Source organism: Erinaceus europaeus, chromosome 23, assembly GCF_950295315.1.
Source record: "Erinaceus europaeus chromosome 23, mEriEur2.1, whole genome shotgun sequence".
NCBI lineage: Eukaryota > Metazoa > Chordata > Mammalia > Eulipotyphla > Erinaceidae > Erinaceus > Erinaceus europaeus.
This window is the reverse complement of record NC_080184.1, coordinates 2,001,280-2,019,988: the sequence shown is the minus strand read 5'-3', so window position 1 is coordinate 2,019,988 and position 18,709 is coordinate 2,001,280. Positions and strand designations below refer to the sequence as shown.

Here is an 18,709-nt window from a genome sequence, read left to right as displayed (position 1 = left end):
CAGGAAGATTTGTTGGGGAGAGGGGCTCAAACCTGGGACCCTAGCACAGGGTGACATGGCTCAGTGGAGTGTACCATCTGAGAGATGGAAGGGGGAGGGAAGGAGGGAGGGAGGGAAGGAGGGACAGAGGGTGGGAAAGAGAGAGTCTCCAAACCTTCCTTCAGTGTAATGGGGGCTGGGCTTGAACCCAGGGAGTACAGGGCACAGCTCACCTTGCACACATCCACCATCATCTCCGTGAGCTTGGCCTGGATGTTGACGGAGCACTTGACGAAATCATAGGACCGCAACTTCTGGTCGTAGTGTGGGGTGAGCACGTCCAGAAGGCCCACTTCCGTGAACTTTATCGCTGTGTCCTTGGTCCATAGGTTCTGATCCCCCAGCTACAAGGAGAAGAGGAGGGATGAAGTTTGTCCAGGGTCGGGAGGGAGGGAGGGAGGGAGCGAGGGAGGGATGACAGAGGATGAGAGACAAGAGGAAAGAAGAGACAGAGAGAGGGAGAGAGAGGAGAGAGAAAGGAGAGGAGAGAGAGGAAAAGAGGGAGAGAGAGAAGTGAGGAGAGAGAAGAGGAGAGACGAGAGAGTCGGGCGGTAGCGCAGCGGGTTAAGTGCAGGTGGCACAAAGCGCAGGGACCGGCGGAAGGATCCCGGTTTGAGCCCCCGGCTCCCCACCTGCAGGGGAGTCGCTTCCCAGGCGGTGAAGCAGGTCTGCAGGTGTCTGTCTTTCTCTCCGCCTCTCTGTCTTCCCCTCCTCTCTCCATTGCTCTCTGTCCTACCCAACAACGACATCAATAACAACAACTAACAATAAAACAAGGGCAACGAAAGGAGATAAATAATAAAAAAATAATAAAAAAAAACTTCAAAAAGAGGAGAGAAGAGAGAGAGAAGAGAAAGGAGAGACAAAAGGAGATATAAGAGAAAGGGGGAGAAGGAGAAAGAGGAAGGGAAAGAGAGTGAGGAGAGGGGAGACAGGAGGAGGAGGATGGAGAGAGAGAAAGGAAAAAGAGAGAGAGAGGTGAGGGAGGGAGGGAGAGGGAGAAGGAGAGGGAGGGGGGGGGAGAGAGAGAGAGAGAGAGAGAGAGACAAAAAGAGAGGGACAGGGAGAGAGGAGACTCACCCCAGAGCCCTGCTCAGCTCTGATGGTGGAGCTGGGATTTGAACCTGGGACCTCAGAGCCTCAGACAGGAGAGGGCTTCTGCAGAACCATCCTGCTGTCTCCCTGACCTCTTACTACTGTCACTATTATTACTGCTACTACTAAGATTACTCTTATTGCTGTTGTGACACCTCCACCCACCTTGATCATGGGGCCCGACAGGATGCCCAGGCTGCCATAGTAAAGGCTGTTGCTGGTGGTCAGAAACGCCACCTCATTCTCGTCTAGGAACAAGGAGAACAACAAAGAGGAATCACAAGAGGACGGGGTACTCAGAGAGATGTACCCCCCATTTCATCAAGGATGCTGAGAACAGACCCCCCCGGTAGAGCACAGACTTTACCAAGTGTGAGGATCTGGGTTCTGTTGGACATTAAGCCAGCCCCCTGCTCCCTCCCTGCTCCATTGCTGACACTATGGCCATTAGATAAAAAGAAAGGGGGAGGGGAGTTGGGAGATAGCACAGCGGGTTTGCAGGTGGCGCAAATTGCAAGGACCGGTGTAAGGATCCTGGTTCGAGCCCCCGGCTCCCCACCAGCAGGGGAGTCGCTTCCCAGGCGGTGAAGCAGGTCTGCAGGTGTCTGTCTTTCTCTCCCCCTCTCTGTCTTCCCCTCCTCTCTCCATGTCTCTCTGTCCTATCCAACAATGACAACAACAAGAATAACTACAACTATAAAACAACCAGGGCAACAAAAGGAAATAAATATTTTTAAAAAACAAGGGAGATGTTGGACATTAAGCCAGCCCCCTGCTCCCCCACTGCTGACACTATGGCCTATTTACATAATCATTGTTTTGCCTGAAAGATTCCCCACGCATTCCTTTGATCTACTTTCTACCTCGAGACCCGCCCTGCCCTCAGGGCACATTAATCCCGCCAGTTAAAACCCTAGCAACCATTGCTCTGGAAGCTTCCTACCTTCCAGCTTTCTTTTCTCCACCCCCTTTCCCAGCCATCTCCGTTCCTGACTTGTCACGTCCGGTTCTACCCTATAAAGCCACTTCTGTTCCTGGTTTCACTCCCTCTCTCTTTTCTCTCCCGTGTCCCGACCTGGAGAAGGGCTGGCGTGCAGAGCGGGAGGCGGCCATTGCGGTTTGGCGCCATGGGGCTTAACCCGCTGTGCTCACACCCGACTCTGGGGCTCCCACGTGAATAAAGAATTGTGTTACCACGCCGCCACGAGTTTCTGGTCTCTCTCCCGTGACGCAAGCCCGGCAGGTTCGAGCCCCAGATCCCCATGGGAGCACCATACGTAGGGGAAGTTGTTATTTTCCCCAGAGCCCTGCTCAGCTCTGGCTGACAGTGGTGCTGGGGAGTGAACTCGGGACCTGAGAGCCTCAGGCAGGAGAGGCCTTTAAGAATCACTGTGCCGTCACCTCCTCATTATTATTATTATTATTATTATTACCAAAGCTCTGTTCAGCTCTGGCTGATGGTGGTGCTGGGGACTGAACCTGGGACCTCACAGTCTCAGGCAGGAGAGTCTTTTTCTTAGTTATATATTATTTACTTACTGAGAGAGATGGAGGGTGGGTGGATACAGAGACAAACATACATACAAAGCTTTGCTTCTCTCTCTCTCTCTCTCTCTCCCTCCTCTCTCTCTCTGATAAAGAAATGGGAGACAGAGTCGGGCGGTAGCGCAGTGGGTTAAGCGCATGTGGCACAAAGTGCAAGGACTGGTGTAAGGATCCCGGTTCGAGCCCCCGGCTCCCCACCTGCAGGGGGGTCGCTTCCCAGGCGGTGAAGCAGGTCTGCAGGTGTCTGTCTTTCTCTCCCCTCTCTCTGTCTTCCCCTCCTCTCTCCATTTCTCTCTGTCCTGTCCAATAAAAGTAGAAAAAATGGTCTTCAGGAGCGGTGGATTCATAGTGCCAGGACCGAACCCCAGTGATGACCCAGGAGGCAAGGAAGGAAGGAAGGAAGGAAGGAAGGAAGGAAGGAAGGAAGGAAGGGGAGGCTAGGTGATGGCACACCTGGTTAAAGCGAAAAATGGTTGCCAGGAGTGGTGAATTAGCAGTGGCAACACCCAGCCCCAGCCATAACCCTGGAGGTAAAAAAAAAAAATGAACAAACGAATGAATGAGAAAACGAACGAATGAATGAATGAATGAATGAATGAACATACATCTCGGGCTGGGGAGATATCATAACGGTCCTGCAAAAGGACTCTCCTGCCTGAGGCACCAAAGGTCCCAGTTCAATTCTCAGCACCACCACAAACCAGAGCTGAGCGGGGCTCCGGTTTAAAAATACTAATAAACGGAGCTGGGCAGTGGCGCACGTGGTAGAGTGCACACGACAGTGTGCAAGGACCCGGGTTCGAGCCCCCGGTCCCCACCTGCAGGGGGGAAAGTTTCCCGAGTGGTGGAGCGGGGCTGCAGGGGCCTCTGTCTGCGCCTTGCCCTCTCTCCTCAGTATCTCTGTTTCCTTGGTGCCTTGTGCTCTGCACGGCGCAGCCTTCCCCCAAGCCCCCCCCCGACTCCAGGGCTTCTGGAACGTGTCCCCCCCGCCCCGGGCCAACACGCACTGGCTGCTATGCTGTGGATTTCGAGGTTTGTTTCATAGAGGGAGTAATAGACAGTCTGCCCATCTTGCAAACGTATGGGGTCCACGAGTTGACCTAGGAGAAGACGGGCCTGGGTCAGGAGATGGAGCCAGGAAGGGAGACCCCTGCCCACACCACCCAGGCCAGAAATGGGGGGTGCCCCCTCCCCCCACCATAGCTCTGACTTCTCGGGTTCAGGGAAGAGTGCACAAGGGGTGGGGGGGGGTGGCCCAGGGAGGTGGCACAATGGTTAGAAAGGGGAGATGGGACAGTGGCATATCCAGATAAGCACACATAGTACTAAGCGCAAAGACCTGCAGAAGGGCCCGGGTTCAAGTCCCCGCTCCCCACCTGCAGGGGGGGAAGCTTCACAGGCGGTGAAGCAGGTCTGTAGGTGACTCTCTGTCTCTCCCTCTCTCTGTCTCTCCTCCTCTCTCCATTTCTCTCTCACCAATAAAGTGGAAAAAAATGGCCACAGGAAGTGGATTTTTAAAAATATTTATGTATTTATTCTCTTTTGTTGCCTTTTATATTTTATTGTTGTAGTTATTATTGTTGTTACTGATGTCATCGTTGTTGGATAGGACAGAGACAAATGGAGAGAGGAGGAGAAGACAGAGAGGGGGAGAGAAAGACAGACACCTGCAGATCTGCTTCACCGCCTGGGAAGCGACGCCCCTGCAGGTGGGGAGCCAGGGGGCTCGAACCGGGATCCTTATGCCGGTCCTTGCGCTTGGCGCCACCTGCGTTTAACCCAATGCGCTACCACCTGACTCCCAGAAAGTGGATTTGTAGTGCTGGTACTAAGCCCCAACGATAACTCTGGAGGCAGAGAGAGAGAGAGAGAGAGAGAGAGAGAACCAGCTGGTGGTGCACTGAGTTAAGTGCACATAGTACTAAGTGCAAGGATCTGGGTTTGAGCCCCCGGCTCCCCACCTGCAGTAGGGGGTCGGGGAAGCTTCCTGAGTGGTATCAACGGGCTTCAAGTGTCTCTCTGTCTGTCTCCTCCATGCGCCCTTCTCTCTATGTGCCAGCAGAAAAGATCAGGTGGACGGGAGTGATGGGATTGTGAGGCATGGGGCCACAGCCGTATTCTGGCGGAAAGAAAGAGAGAAAGGAAAGAAGGGTGGAAGGAAGGAAAGGAAAGGAAAGGAGAGAAGAGAAGAGAAGAGAAGAGAAGAGGAGAGGAAAGTGTCCTCAATATCCCTGCAAGATAGAGTGGTGCTGGGCACTGGCACGGCGGGCAGGGCAGGGAGGCTGGCTTGGCTCAGCCCTTCGGGGGAGGGTGACAGGAGGACTTGGGTGCATCTCCACCCGGGGACACCGAACTTGCACCTTGCTCACCTGTGTTGCGGGAGATCTGAAGGCTCCTCTTACCCCAGAAGATGATGATGCCTTTCTGGCCAGGGGTGATCAGGACCTTGAGGGTCTCGTTGTAATCAAAGGCCAGACCGAAACTGCGGTTCAGAGGGTGGTCAGAGTAGCTGAACATGGCCTAGGGGAGAGGAGGAGGGAGGGGTGGTGGGGGCAGACGGATGGATATCCGGATGGATGGGTGGATGAATGGGTAGATGGATGGACGGGTGGATGGGTGGATGGAGAGATGGATGGATGGATGATGGGTGGATGGATGGGTAGATGGATATATGGATGGGTGAATGGGTGGGTGGGTAGATGGATGATGTATGGATGGATAGGTGGGTGGATGGATGGGTGGGTGGATGGATGATGGATGGATGGACAGATGGATGGGTAGATGGATGGATGATGGATGTATGGATGATGGATGGATGGGTGGGTGGATGTATGGATGATGGATGGGTGGGTGGGTGGATGGATGGATGATGTATGGATGGATAGGTGGGTGGATGGATGGGCGGGTGGATGGATGGATGATGGATGGGTGGGTGGGTGGATGGATGGACTAATGGGTGGATTGATGGGTGGGTGGATGGTTGATGGATGATTACATGGATAAGTGGATGGATTGATGAGTTGGTGGATGGGAAATGGATGGTGGATCGAAGCATGAATGAGTGGGCAGAAAGATGGGAAGAAGATGTGTTGATGGATGGACTGCTGAGTAGGTGATGATGGAGGAACAGATGGATAGACGAATGGCTAGGTAGATGAATGGATGCTGGCCGGCTGGGTGAATGCATGTGGGCTGATGAGTCAGTGGGCAGGAAAGGCGTGATGGATGAGGTCTTGGATGGAGGTGGAAAGCCGTGCTGACAGATGAGTGAAAGAAAAGGCCAATGAAAACAACAGTGGAAACCCTACTATTATGAATCTCTATAAAAAATTAAATTGGGGCAAAAGTCCTTCCAGTCCTTCTTCCCCATCAAATACTTTCCTTCTGTTTTTGAAAATATTTGATTTTTTAAATTATTTCTTTTTTAAAAAAGTTTTATTTATTTATGAGAAAGATAGGAGGAGAGAGAAAGAAGCAGACATCACTCTGGCACATGTGCTGCCAGGGATTGAACTCGGAACCTCATGCTTGAGAGTCCAAAGCTTTACCACTGCACCACCACCCGGACCACTAATTATTTCTTTAGTGATGACAGAGAGAAGCAGAGCCTCCTTCTGACACTTATGATATTGGGGACTGAACTCAAGACCTCAGGCTTGTGAGCCCAAAGCTTTCTCCACTGGGTTTTCTCTCGGGCTGCCAAGCCACTTACTTTATTGTTTTTGATCACCATGATGCCGATCTCTGAAAGGGAGTGGAAGTGGAAGATTCCACCCAAAGTGCCATCCAGCCTGCTCTAGAGATCAGACAAACAGTGAGTCAGAGGAGAGATGTCAAAAGGAATAAAATTCTTTATATATATATATATATTATATATATATATATATTTCCTTTTGTTGCCCTTGTTTTTTTTATCGTTGTAGTTATTATTGTTGATGTTATCGTTGTCGTTGTTGTTGGATAGGACAGAGAGAAATGGAGAGAGGAGGGGAAGACAGAGAGGGAGAGAGAAAGACGGACACCTACAGACCTGCTTCACCGCCTGTGAAATATCTCCCCTGCCAGAGGCTCGAACCGGGACCCTTACCTGGTCCCTGCACTTTGCACCATGAGCGCTTAACCCACTGCGCTACCGCCCAACTCCAGGAACAAAATTCTTGATCAAACTCAGGACATCCACCAAACCCAAGAAGGTGTCTCCTCCTCTTTTTCCTCATATTCCTCCTCCTCCACCACAACTAATTACCTACAGCCCTACCCACCCTCCATGGGCTCCCTGGGTGCTGTGCATGGTGCTGAGAGAGGAGAGACCCCACAGCCCTGCCCACCCTCCATGGGCTCCCTGGGTGCTGTGCCTGGTGCTGAGAGAGGAGAGACCCCCACAGCCCTGCCCACCCTCCATGGGCTCCCTGGGTGCTGTGCCTGATGCTGAGAGAGGAGAGACCCCACAGCCCTGCCCACCCTCCATGGGCTCCCTGGGTGCTGTGCCTGATGCTGAGAGAGGAGAGACCCCACAGCCCTGCCCACCCTCCATGGGGCTCCCTGGGTGCTGTGCCTGGTGCTGAGAGAGGAGAGACCCCACAGCCCTGCCCACCCTCCATGGGGCTCCCTGGGTGCTGTGCCTGGTGCTGAGAGAGGAGAGACCCCACAGCCCTGCCCACCCTCCATGGGCTCCCTGGGTGCTGTGCCTGGTGCTGAGAGAGGAGAGACCCCCACAGCCCTGCCCACCCTCCATGGGCTCCCTGGGTGCTGTGCCTGGTGCTGAGAGAGGAGAGACCCCCACAGCCCTGCCCACCCTCCATGGGCTCCCTGGGTGCTGTGCCTGGTGCTGAGAGAGGAGAGACCCCACAGCCCTGCCCACCCTCCATGGGCTCCCTGGGTGCTGTGCCTGGTGCTGAGAGAGGAGAGACCCCACAGCCCTGCCCACCCTCCATGGGCTCCCTGGGTGCTGTGCAGGGTGCTGAGAGAGGAGAGACCCCACAGCCCTGCCCACCCTCCATGGGGCTCCCTGGGTGCTGTGCAGGGTGCTGAGAGAGGAGAGACCCCACAGCCCTGCCCACCCTCCATGGGCTCCCTGGGTGCTGTGCAGGGTGCGGAGAGAGGAGAGACCCCACAGCCCTGCCCACCCTCCATGGGGCTCCCTGGGTGCTGTGCCTGATGCTGAGAGAGGAGAGACCCCACAGCCCTGCCCACCCTCCATGGGGCTCCCTGGGTGCTGTGTCTGGTGCTGAGAGAGGAGAGACCCCACAGCCCTGCCCACCCTCCATGGGCTCCCTGGGTGCTGTCCATGGTGCTGAGAGAGGAGAGACCCCACAGCCCTGCCCACCCTCCATGGGCTCCCTGGGTGCTGTGCCTGGTGCTGAGAGAGGAGAGACCCCCACAGCCCTGCCCACCCTCCATGGGGCTCCCTGGGTGCTGTGCCTGGTGCTGAGAGAGGAGAGACCCCACAGCCCTGCCCACCCTCCATGGGCTCCCTGGGTGCTGTGCCTGGTGCTGAGAGAGGAGAGACCCCACAGCCCTGCCCACCCTCCATGGGGCTCCCTGGGTGCTGTGCAGGGTGCTGAGAGAGGAGAGACCCCACAGCCCTGCCCACCCTCCATGGGGCTCCCTGGGTGCTGTGCAGGGTGCTGAGAGAGGAGAGAACCCACAGCCCTGCCAACCCTCCATGGGGCTCCCTGGGTGCTGTGCCTGGTGCTGAGAGAGGAGAGACCCCACAGTCCTGCCCACCATTTATATAGGCCCAGGGTTTGAAGCTAGTGCAAGACTTGTATCTGACTGGGTAAACTCTGGGTCGTCTCAGGGAAATATACATATTTAATAGTTATTTACTTATGAGAAAGAGAGAGAGAGAGGGAGGAAGGGAGAGAGAGAGGGGCCGAGCCTCCTTCTGGAACATACAGTGGCATGGAATGAACTCAGGACCTCAGGCTGGAGAGTCCAACCATTATCCATGGGACACTGCCCCTGCCCAGGCCTTGACCTGCCCCCTTTCTTACCCGCTGGACTTACTATTTGCTGCGGGGTAAATTCATCAAAGTAAAAGCCCTCACTATCAGAACGATAGATTGGAGTTTGTTTAATGTTACCTCCTTGCATATAAGTTAACGCCATGGTATTTATAATCTGCAGAGAGAAAACAGAGCCAGTTAGAGCTCAGAGTGAGGGAGTCAGCAGGATGGTTCTGCAAAGAGACTCTCCTGCCTGAGGCTCTGAGGTCCCAGGTTCAATTCCCAGCACCATCATCAGCCAGAGCTGAGCAAGACTCTGGTAAAAATATATATATATACGGGGAGTCGGGCGGCAGCGTATCGGGTTAAGTGCAGGTGGCGCAAAGCACAAGGACCAGCGTAAGGATCCCGGTTCGAGCCCCCGGCTCCCCACCTGCAGGGGAGTCGCTTCCCAGGCGGTGAAGCAGGTCTGCAGGTGTCTGTCTTTCTCTCCCCATCTCCGTCTCCTTTCCTCTCTCCATTTCTCTCTGTCCTATCCAACAACAACGGCATCAATAACAACAACAACAATAATAACTACAACAACGAAAAAGGGCAACAAAAGGGAATAAATAATAAATATTTTTAACATATACATATATACACTCAACCAGGTGTGCCACCGTCTGGCCCCTCTCTCTCTCTCTCTTCCTCTGTCTTTTTCCCTCTTTCCACTTGCAAAAGTCAGCCCAGAGTAGAGAAAGAAATCGCAATAATGGTTAAAAAAAAAAAAGGTGGTCTGGGACTTGGTGCAGTGGATAAAGTGCTTGACTCTGAAGCCTGAGGTCCTGAGTTCAAGCCCCGGCAGCACATGTACCAGAGTGATGTCTGGTTCTTTTTCTCTCTCCTCCTTCTTTCTCATAAATCAATAAACAAAATCTTACAAGAAAAAAAGAAGAATTAAAGAAAGAAATAGGGGAATAGGGGAGACCAGGTGGTGTTACAATGTGCAAGGACCTGGGTTCAAGCCCCCAGTCCCCACCTGCAGGGGGGAAGCTTTGTGAGCAGTGAAGTAGGGCTGCAGATGTCTGTCTCTCTCCCTCTCTTATCTCCCCTTCCTCTTAATTTCTGATGTTTCCTCCCCCCTCCTCCTCCTCCTTTCTTGTTCCTTGCTTCCAAGGTTATTGCTGGGGCTCATTGCCTGCACTACTGGAATCCACTGCTCCTGTGGTAATTTTTTCCCCATTTTTTTATTGGATAGGACAGAGAGAAATTGAGAGAAGAGGGAGAGACAGAGAGGGGAGAGAGAGAGAGAGACCTGCAGACAGACCTGCTTCAGTGCTTGTGAAGCAAGCCCCCCAGCAGATGGGGAGCCAGGGGTTTGAACCGGGATCCTTACACTTTGTGAGCGTAAAACCTAGTGTGCCACCACCGACCTGGCCCCCAATTTCTGGCTGTCTCTATACAGTAAATAAATAAAGATAATAATAATAATAAAAACAGAAGGGAGTCGGGAGGTAGCGCAGCGGGTTAAGTGCACGTGGCACAAAGCACAAGGACCCGCATAAGGATCCTGGACTGAGCCCCCAGCTCCTCACCTGCAGGGGAGTCGCTTCACAGGTGGTGAAGCAGGTCTGCAGGTATCTACCTTTCTCTCCCCCTCTGTTAAAAAAAAAACAAAACAGAAAAGAAATAGTTGTTCTCAGCTCTGGAGGGAGCACAGTAGATAAAGTCTTGGACTCTCAGGCAGGAGGTCCTGGGTTCGAGACTCAAGCATCACATGCACCAGAGGGAGTCTCTCTTATCTCTTTCCCTGTTGTGAATATATAAATCTAGGGGCCGGGTGGTGGCGGACCTGGTTAAACGCACATGTTGAAATTTCAAGGACCAGGGTTCGAGCCCCTGGTCCCCACCTACAAGGGGAAAGCTTTGCAAGCAGTGAAGCAGGGCTGCAGGTATCTCTCTGTCTCTCCCTCTCTCTTCCCTCCCAATTTCTGTCTCTGTCCAATAGGTAAACATAAAAAATATTTTAAAAATTAACCATATGTCTATAAATGGTCAGCAGTAAGTCTGGGGGGTGTCTAAAGCATTGAGCTTCAGGCTTGAGGTCCTGAGTTTGTTCCCGGCATCACAGATACCAGAGGGAGGCTCTCTTTCTGTCTCTGTCTCTCTGTCTCTAATAAACGACTAAGTATGTCGACTGTGTCTGAGAATTGAAGAAGGCTTTCCCCACTGTCACCCCCAGCTCACCTACCGAGCTCCGGGCCCCAGGAGGACGGGATTCAGGCTGCCCCGCACAGCCAGTCTCCGCACTTACCGAGCAGTGGTACTGAGGGCTGTAACAGCAGTTGTCGCCAGTGACATGTGAGACTTGCTCTATTACACCTGTGGGCATAGTGACAGAGCCAGACTCAGGGATAGGTGAGGGCTCAGGTTGGGGGTGGGGGTCTGGGGCGTGATGTGTTTGTCCCTTGAAGGGGGGAGTGCATCTTTTTTTTTTTGGGGGGGGAGGTTTCCCAGATTTGACTTTTTTTTCTTTTTGCATCCAGGGTCATTGCCGGGGCTCGGTGGCTGCACTATGACCCACTGCTCCTGGAAGCCATTTTTCCCATTTGTTGCCTTTGTTGTTTATTGTTATTATTGTTAGTGATGTTGTTGTTGGATAGGACAGAGAGAAATGGAGAGAGGAGGGGAAGACAGAGAGGGGGAGAGAAAGACAGACACCGGCAGACCCGCTTCACCACCTGGGAAGCGACTCCCCTGCAGGTGGGGAGCTGGGGCTCGAACCGGGATCCTTATGCTGGTCCTTGTGCTTTGTGCCACGTGTGCTTAACCCACTGCGATACCGCCCGGGCCTCAGGTTTGAATCTTTTTATTTTCTCATAATTGGGGCTTCACTGTCCTGTGATGTTTATTATCATTACTATTATTCTTACTATTCTCAGAGAGAGGCAAAGACAAAGCGACAGAGAGTGGGAAAGAGATCTGTTTCCAAGCTTCCTCCAATGTGGTGGAGGCCAAGCTCGACTTTAGGAAGAGGGGGTGACAGTGGATCTGTAAAAGACTCTCCTGCCTGAGGCTCTGAGGTCCCAGGTTCAGTCCCCAGCACCACCATCAGTCAGAGCTGAGCAGGGCTCTGGTTTAAAATAAAGAGGAAAATGAATATAATAATTTCAGATAGATAGATAGAGAGAGAGAGACCTGCAGTCCTGCTTCATTGCTCATGAAGCTTCCTCCATACAGGTGGGGACTGGGGGCTCAAACCCAGATCCTTTGCACATGGTCATGTCAGAACTCTAGTGGGTGAACCCCTCCCCTGCCCCTGAAGTCGCAATTATTGACTTATTACCAGTCGGCTCTGTCCACCCATCATGCCACTCCTCCTGGTGGGGATCTTTAATTTTGATGTTGTTTTTTGAGATAGGCAGAGACAGAGAGGCAGAGAGCTAGCACTCAGGAAGAGTGAGGGGGGGTGAACCCAGGTCCACCCGTCAGCCTGACTTTATTTATTTATTTATTTATTTATTTATTTATCCCAGAGCCCTGTTCAGCCTTGGCAGATGGTGGTGCTGAGGATTGAACCTGGGACCTCTGAGTCTCTGGCAAGAGAGTCTCTTTACAGAACCCCTGTGCCATCTAATTTCATTCAGCCTTACCCATTTGAAATTTAAAAAAAAAAAAGCTTCATGTAGTTCTGAAGAAGAGAGAGAGAGAGGAGAGAAAGAAACGGCGTAAGGATCCCGGTTCGAGCCCCCGGCTCCCCGCCTGCAGGGGAGTCGCTTCACAGGAGGTGAAGCAGGTCTGCAGGTGTCTGTCTTTCTCTCCGCCTCTCTGTCTTCCCCTCCTCTCTCCATTTTTCTCTGTCCTATCCAACAATAATGGCAGCGATAACAACAACTAGAGGCCAACAAAAGGGAAATCATTTAAAAACAAAATAAAAAAGGGAGGGAGGTTGGGAGGGAGGAAAGGAAAGGGTGTGTGTGTGTGTGGGGGGGGGGTTGTTCCTGCCCAAGATAAACCATCCTTTTTTCTAAAGGTGAAATGCAAGGGAACCAACAGACAGACAGACAGACACCCCCGAATGTACGAACCATTAGATAGGTCCCAGGAGTCTTCATCCAGGTTCAGAACGTAGATGGCCTCGTTAATGACAAAGATAATGGTGTGTTCAGTGAAATGGACAGAGGTTACTTCTGGGGTTAAGACCTGCAACCGGGTCACATGGTCAAGGAGCCATGGGTGATTTATTCCAAAATGCGGATCCAAGAAACGCTTCATTCATTCACTCATTTATATAGCCCACAGAGGGTGAAGGTCTCTCCTCTCTCAGCACCATGGACAGCACCCAGGGAGCCTATGGAGGGTGGGCAGGGCTGTGGGGTCTCTCCTCTCTCAGCACCCTGCACAGCACCCAGGGAGCCCATGGAGGGTGGGCAGGGCTGTGGGGTCTCTCCTCTCCCAGCACCATGCACAGCACCCAGGGAGCCCCATGGAGGGTGGGCAGGGCTGTGGGGTCTCTCCTCTCTCAGCACCCTGCACAGCACCCAGGGAGCCCATGGAGGGTGGGCAGGGCTGTGGGGTCTCTCCTCTCTCAGCACCCTGCACAGCACCCAGGGAGCCCATGGAGGGTGGGCAGGGCTGTGGGGTCTCTCCTCTCTCAGCACCAGGCACAGCACCCAGGGAGCCCATGGAGGGTGGGCAGGGCTGTGGGGTCTCTCCTCTCTCAGCACCAGGCACAGCACCCAGGGAGCCCATGGAGGGTGGGCAGGGCTGTGGGGTCTCTCCTCTCTCAGCACCAGGCACAGCACCCAGGGAGGTGCTGCTCTGCAGGTGTCTTTCTTTCCCCCTCTCTGTCTTCCCCTCCTCTCTATTTCTCTCTGTCCTATCCAACAACAACAACAAACAAAGGGCAACAAAAGTGGAAAAAATAGCCTCCAGGACCAGTGGATTTGTAGTGTAGGCACTGAACCCCAGCCATAACCCTAGAGTCAAAATAATAATAATAACTATTATTACTATTATTTCAGAAAAATCAACTTATGTCTAAGGCTAATGGAGAATTCCTGTGGCTCTCTGTGGGAGTGAGGGCAGGACACAGACCCTGGTGATGGGAGTGTGAGAACTCTACTCCTAGTAAAAAAATAACTGGAGTAGGGCACCAAAGTAAAAATCTCTGGGTGGAGGGTGAGGGCAGATGTTCAGCTTCACTTGGGGGCGGGGTATGGGACACAGACCTTTGGTGGTGGGAATGGGGTCAATATCCACTCCTGTTAACTTACAGTCTCACAAATTACTAGTGTATATGAGAGGGAATAATGGATTGAGTGTCTCAAAATTTTTGTTGCATAGACAATAGCTCTGAGTATACGTCCCTTCAGTCTAAGCACGTAAGACTTCAAATTGGTAATCGGATTGAATTCCCACCCCCCATTTTGTTGCCCTTATTGTTATTGTTGCCATTGATGTTGTTGTTGGCTAAGACAGAGAGCAATGGAGAGGAGGAGGAGGGGAGACAGAGGGGGAGAGAAAGACAGACACCTGCAGACCTGCTTCACTGCCTGTGAAGCGACCCTCCTGCAGGTGGGGAACCAGGGTTCCAATCGATCCTTTTTTTTTTATATAAAGATTTTACTTATTTATTTATTTATGAGAAAGACAGGAGGAGAGAAAAGAACCAGACATCACTCTGGTCCATGTGCTGCCAGGGACTGAACTCAGGACCTCATGCTTGAGAGTCCAGTGCTTTATCCACTGCGCCACCTCCCGGACCACCCGACCGGGATCCTTATGCTGATCCTTGCGCTTCGTGCCACATGTGCTTAACCTGCAGTGACACTGCCCCCCCCTTTTTTTCTGTTATCACTGGGACTTGGTTCTGCACTCGAATCCACTGCTCCTGGAGGTCATTTTTCTTCCCTTTTGTTGCTGTTTATCTTTGTTGCTGTTATTGTTGTTATTGCTGCGCTACTACTGCCTGACACCCTTTGCTCTGATTTCTATCTTAACTCTTTTCAGCCACCAGGTTGCAGATGCTAACATGATGCCCACCAGACTTCCCTGGACAGACAACCCCACCAATGTGTCCTGGAGCCCCACCTCCCCAGAGCCCTGCCCCACTAGGGAAAGAGAGAGACAGGCTGGGAGTATGGATCCACCTGTCAACGCCCATGTTCAGCGGGGAAGCAATTACAGAAGCCAGACCTTCCACCTTCTGCCTCCCACAATGACCCTGGGTCCATGCTCCCAGAGGGATGAAGAATAGGAAAGCTTTCAGGGGAGGGGATGGGATACGGAGTTGTGGTGGTGGGAACTGTGTGGAGTTGTACCTCTCTTATCCTATGATTTTGTCAGTGTTTCCTTTTTATAAATAACAATTTAAAAATAAAAATCAAAGAGTGTTAAGAGAACCTCGGGAGAGCAATGAAATGAAGAATCCGAGAGAGAACTCGGAAGAGTTGACTGGGAGGTGAGAGAGTTGTCGTCAAGCAGGATGTTGTCCAAGGAGTTGGGGGGGGGGAGAGAAAATGAGGGTGGGGTGAAGAGATTTTTACCCAAACCGCCCTTTTCCCGTCCATGAAAATCAAACTGCTTGCTGTGCTCCCTCTCGCCTGCCCCAGTGACTCAGTGCTCCCATACCCATTCAAATACAAGACAAAGGAAGGAAAGAAGCGAGAAAGGAGGGGGGGAGAAAGGGACAGGAAAACAAAGAGGCAAGGGCTCGCTCAAGGTTTCCGGTTCGAGCCCCCGGCTCCCCACCTGCAGGGGAGTCGCTTCCCAGGCGGTGAAGCAGGTCTGCAGGTGTCTGTCTTTCTCTCCCCCTCTCTGTCTGTCTTCCCCTCCTCTCTCCATTTCTCTCTGTCCTGTCCAATACAATGGAAAAGGGGGCTTCCAGGCGCAATGGCTTTGGAATGATGGCACCAACCCTGTGCACACACACAAGGGGAAGAGATACCGAGAAGTAAGCAGGGATGCTCAGAGGAGTAAGACTGCTTTCAAAGTTGTCCATCGTGAGAAGTACCTGCGATCTGAAATAGACCGAGACTTAAGTGAGGATCCCATCCACTGAAAGACAAAACAACACTCGCCCTTTTAGAAGTGTTCCGTCCAGGGCCGGAAGACAGCCTAAGGGTTCAGCAAAAGACTCTCCTGCCTGAGGCTCTGAGGTCCCAGGTTCAATCCCCAGCACCATCAACCAGAACTGAGCAGGGCTCTGGGCTCTCTCTCTATCAAATAGATAAATAGAATCTCCCATGCAAACAAATTCCCTTAAAAAACAAGAACTCAAGGATGCCGATTCGAGTCCCCGGCTCCCCACCTGCAGGGGAGTCGCTTCACAGGCGGTGAAGCAGGTCTGCAGGTGTCTGTCTTTCTCCCCCCGTCTCTGTCTTCCCCTCCTCGCTCTATTTCTCTCTGTCCTATCCAACGACTACGACAACAATAATAACTACAACAATAAAACAACAAGGGCAACAAAAGGGAATAAATATTTTTAAAAAGTCTTAAAGAGTAATTAAAAAAAAAAGAACTCACCTGGGATATATTTGACTATTCATCTGTATAGTTGTACACCCACCTCCCATTTTTAAAAATTAATTAATTTATTCCCTTTTTGTTGCCCTGGCTGTTTTATTGTAGTAGTTATTATTGTTGTTATTGATGTCGTCATTGTTGGATAGGACAGAGAGAAATTTAGAGAGGCGGGGAAGACAGAAAGGGGAGAGTAAGACAGATGCCTGCAGACCTGCTTCACCGCCTGTGAAGCGACTCCCCTGCAGGTGGGGAGCCGGGGGCTCGAACCGGGATCCTTATGCCGGTCCTTGTGCTTTGTGCCACGTGCACTTAACCCGCTGTGCTACCGCCCAACTCCGTCACCTTCCATCTTTTAACTCCTCCACACTGCCATTCATTCCTGTCATCCTTCTGTCAATCAACTAACCCACCAACCATCCATCCACTACCAACCCATCTATCCACCATTTACCCATCCATCCATCTACCCAACCTCCCATCTATCCATCCATCCATCCATCCATCCATCCATCCATCCATCCATACATTTACACAGCCTTTCATCCACCCATCTACCCAACCTCCCACTCATCCATCCATCCATCCACCCACCCACCCGAGCATCCATCCATCTACCCAACCTCCCATCCATCCATCCATACATTTACACAGCCTTTCATCCACCCATCTACCCAACCTCCCATCTATCCATCCATCCATCCATCCATTTACACAGCCTTTCATCCACCCATCTACCCAACCTCCCACTCATCCATCCATCCATCCACCCACCCACCCGAGCATCCATCCATCTACCCAACCTCCCATCCATCCATCCATCCACCCACCCATCCATCTACCCAAACTCTCACTCATCCATCCACCTGCCACCCATCTTTTTCTGTTTCTGGTCAGTGATTTAATAATGGTTCCCCAAACTGTAAGATTACAGGGATATTTTCCACATAAAGTTTTGTGACTCTACTCAATTCATCATTTCTATTTTCTCTCATTAAGTGCCCAGTTCACCTTTCACCCACCCACCCTTCCCCCATCCTCCTATTCATCCATCATCCAACATGTAAAAGAATCACTTACCCTAAGTACACGGCTATTTTTTTCCGGCAAGGATGTGGGACTATGTGGGGTGTGTCTATGTAGTATAACTTTTCCTAGAGACAGTTCACAAAATGTTAATGTCACAAGATCTCACCAGCAATACCCATGAGAGTTTAGCACTGACATGGACAAGCTCTCCCATCTGAGGCTCTGAGCTCTCAGCTTCAAGCTCTGCTACCACCAGCAGCCAGAACTGAGCAGGACTCTGCTAAGTAAAAAAAAAGAAAGAAAGAAAAGAGAGATTGTGCAGTATTCAAAGTGGAGAGGACCCTGAATCGTCTTTTCAGCACTAATTTCCTTTTGAGTTTCAAGATGTATTAGTTGGCGTGAAGGACAGAAAGAGAACCAGGGTATCTCTCTGTCCTTCTGTCAAAAATACTCATTAACAAGAGAGAGGGGGAAGAGAGAGAGAGAGAGAGAAATAGAGCATCACTCTGGCACTTGTGATGCCAGGGGAACTCAGGAACTCCCAACTCTTTCTTTTTTTACATTTATTTATTTATTTATTCCCCTTTTGTTGCTCTTGTTATTTTATTGTTGTAGTTATTATTGTTATTGATGTCATCGTTGTTGGATAGGACAGAGAGAAATGGAGAGAGGAGGGGAAGACAGAGGGGGAGAGAAAGACAGACACCTGCAGACCTGCTTCACCGCCTGCGAAGCGACTCCCCTGCAGGTGGGGAGCCGGGGGCTCGAACCAGGATCCTGACACCCACCGGCCCTTGCGCTTTGTGCCACCTGCGCTTAACCCGCTGCGCTACCGCCCGGCTCCCTCTCTCTTTCTTCTTTTCTTTCTCTCCTCACAGAGCCCTGCTAATTAGTCTCTGGCTAATGGTGGTGCTGGGGATTGAACTTGAGACCCCAGAGCCTCAGACAGGAGTGTTTTTTCCTTTGCAATAGTCTTTTGTATTATACTGCCTTCTCTCCTGTTACTGCCCTATTTTACCGCCTCTGTTTCTCCGTCCCTTACTCTCCCCCGCCCCGGGAGGAGGCGGCCGCCACGTCAGTTGAGAGACAGGGCAGCTGGGTGCAGTCACCTACCCCTGGAACTCTATGTGTGGTAGGGAACACCTTTTCTGTTCGTATCTTGTGAGGTCTGGAGAGAAAAAACAGCCGTCAAAGTTTGTGTTGTTGTCACTACTGGGGGCTTCCGGTGGTGGTGGGGGGGGTTGGGCTGAAGCCTAGGTCCTACACATGGCAAAACTGGTGTGCTCTGTGCCGGGCATTGTAAGAGGCCTCAAGGTAGGAAGTCTTATTGCAAGATGTCCTGTCTGTCTGTCTGTCTGTCTTTCTCAGGGGGGGCGGGTTTTGTTGTTGGCTGCGAGCATGCCGGTTGGGTTTCCACAGAAGAGCTCCATCTTGGGCGTGTGGGCACCGGGACCTGGTGTGTGCCCCGAAGCTGCATCATCAGGGCCCTTCAGCACCTGGGAACCCCCTCGAACTCCCCAGCCACCCCCCAGCCCCCAGGGGGAAAT

At 52.0% G+C, this 18,709-nt stretch overlaps 2 protein-coding genes across 6 annotated transcripts in view; both read right to left on the bottom strand.

Annotated features, from left to right (window-relative positions):
- SAFB (scaffold attachment factor B) overlaps positions 1-18,709 on the bottom strand; it is a 125,966-nt gene that overhangs the window by 82,316 nt on the left and 24,941 nt on the right. The window lies entirely within an intron of this gene.
- CATSPERD (cation channel sperm associated auxiliary subunit delta) overlaps positions 1-18,709 on the bottom strand; it is a 32,725-nt gene that overhangs the window by 13,720 nt on the left and 296 nt on the right. For 3 of the 4 annotated variants that reach the window (XM_060181961.1, XM_060181963.1, XM_060181962.1), the window contains exons 2-12: positions 18,276-18,330; positions 17,214-17,287; positions 15,559-15,631; positions 12,698-12,812; positions 10,924-10,991; positions 8,689-8,802; positions 6,392-6,475; positions 5,049-5,199; positions 3,687-3,779; positions 1,300-1,382; positions 213-383 (exon numbers count right to left, since the gene is read on the bottom strand). In XM_060181961.1, the coding sequence (XP_060037944.1) occupies positions 213-383; positions 1,300-1,382; positions 3,687-3,779; positions 5,049-5,199; positions 6,392-6,475; positions 8,689-8,802; positions 10,924-10,991; positions 12,698-12,812; positions 15,559-15,631; positions 17,214-17,287; positions 18,276-18,330 (1,081 nt within the window). The remainder of the gene's footprint in view (positions 1-212; positions 384-1,299; positions 1,383-3,686; positions 3,780-5,048; positions 5,200-6,391; positions 6,476-8,688; positions 8,803-10,923; positions 10,992-12,697; positions 12,813-15,558; positions 15,632-17,213; positions 17,288-18,275; positions 18,331-18,709) is intronic. The other variant, XM_060181964.1, reaches the window with a different exon arrangement.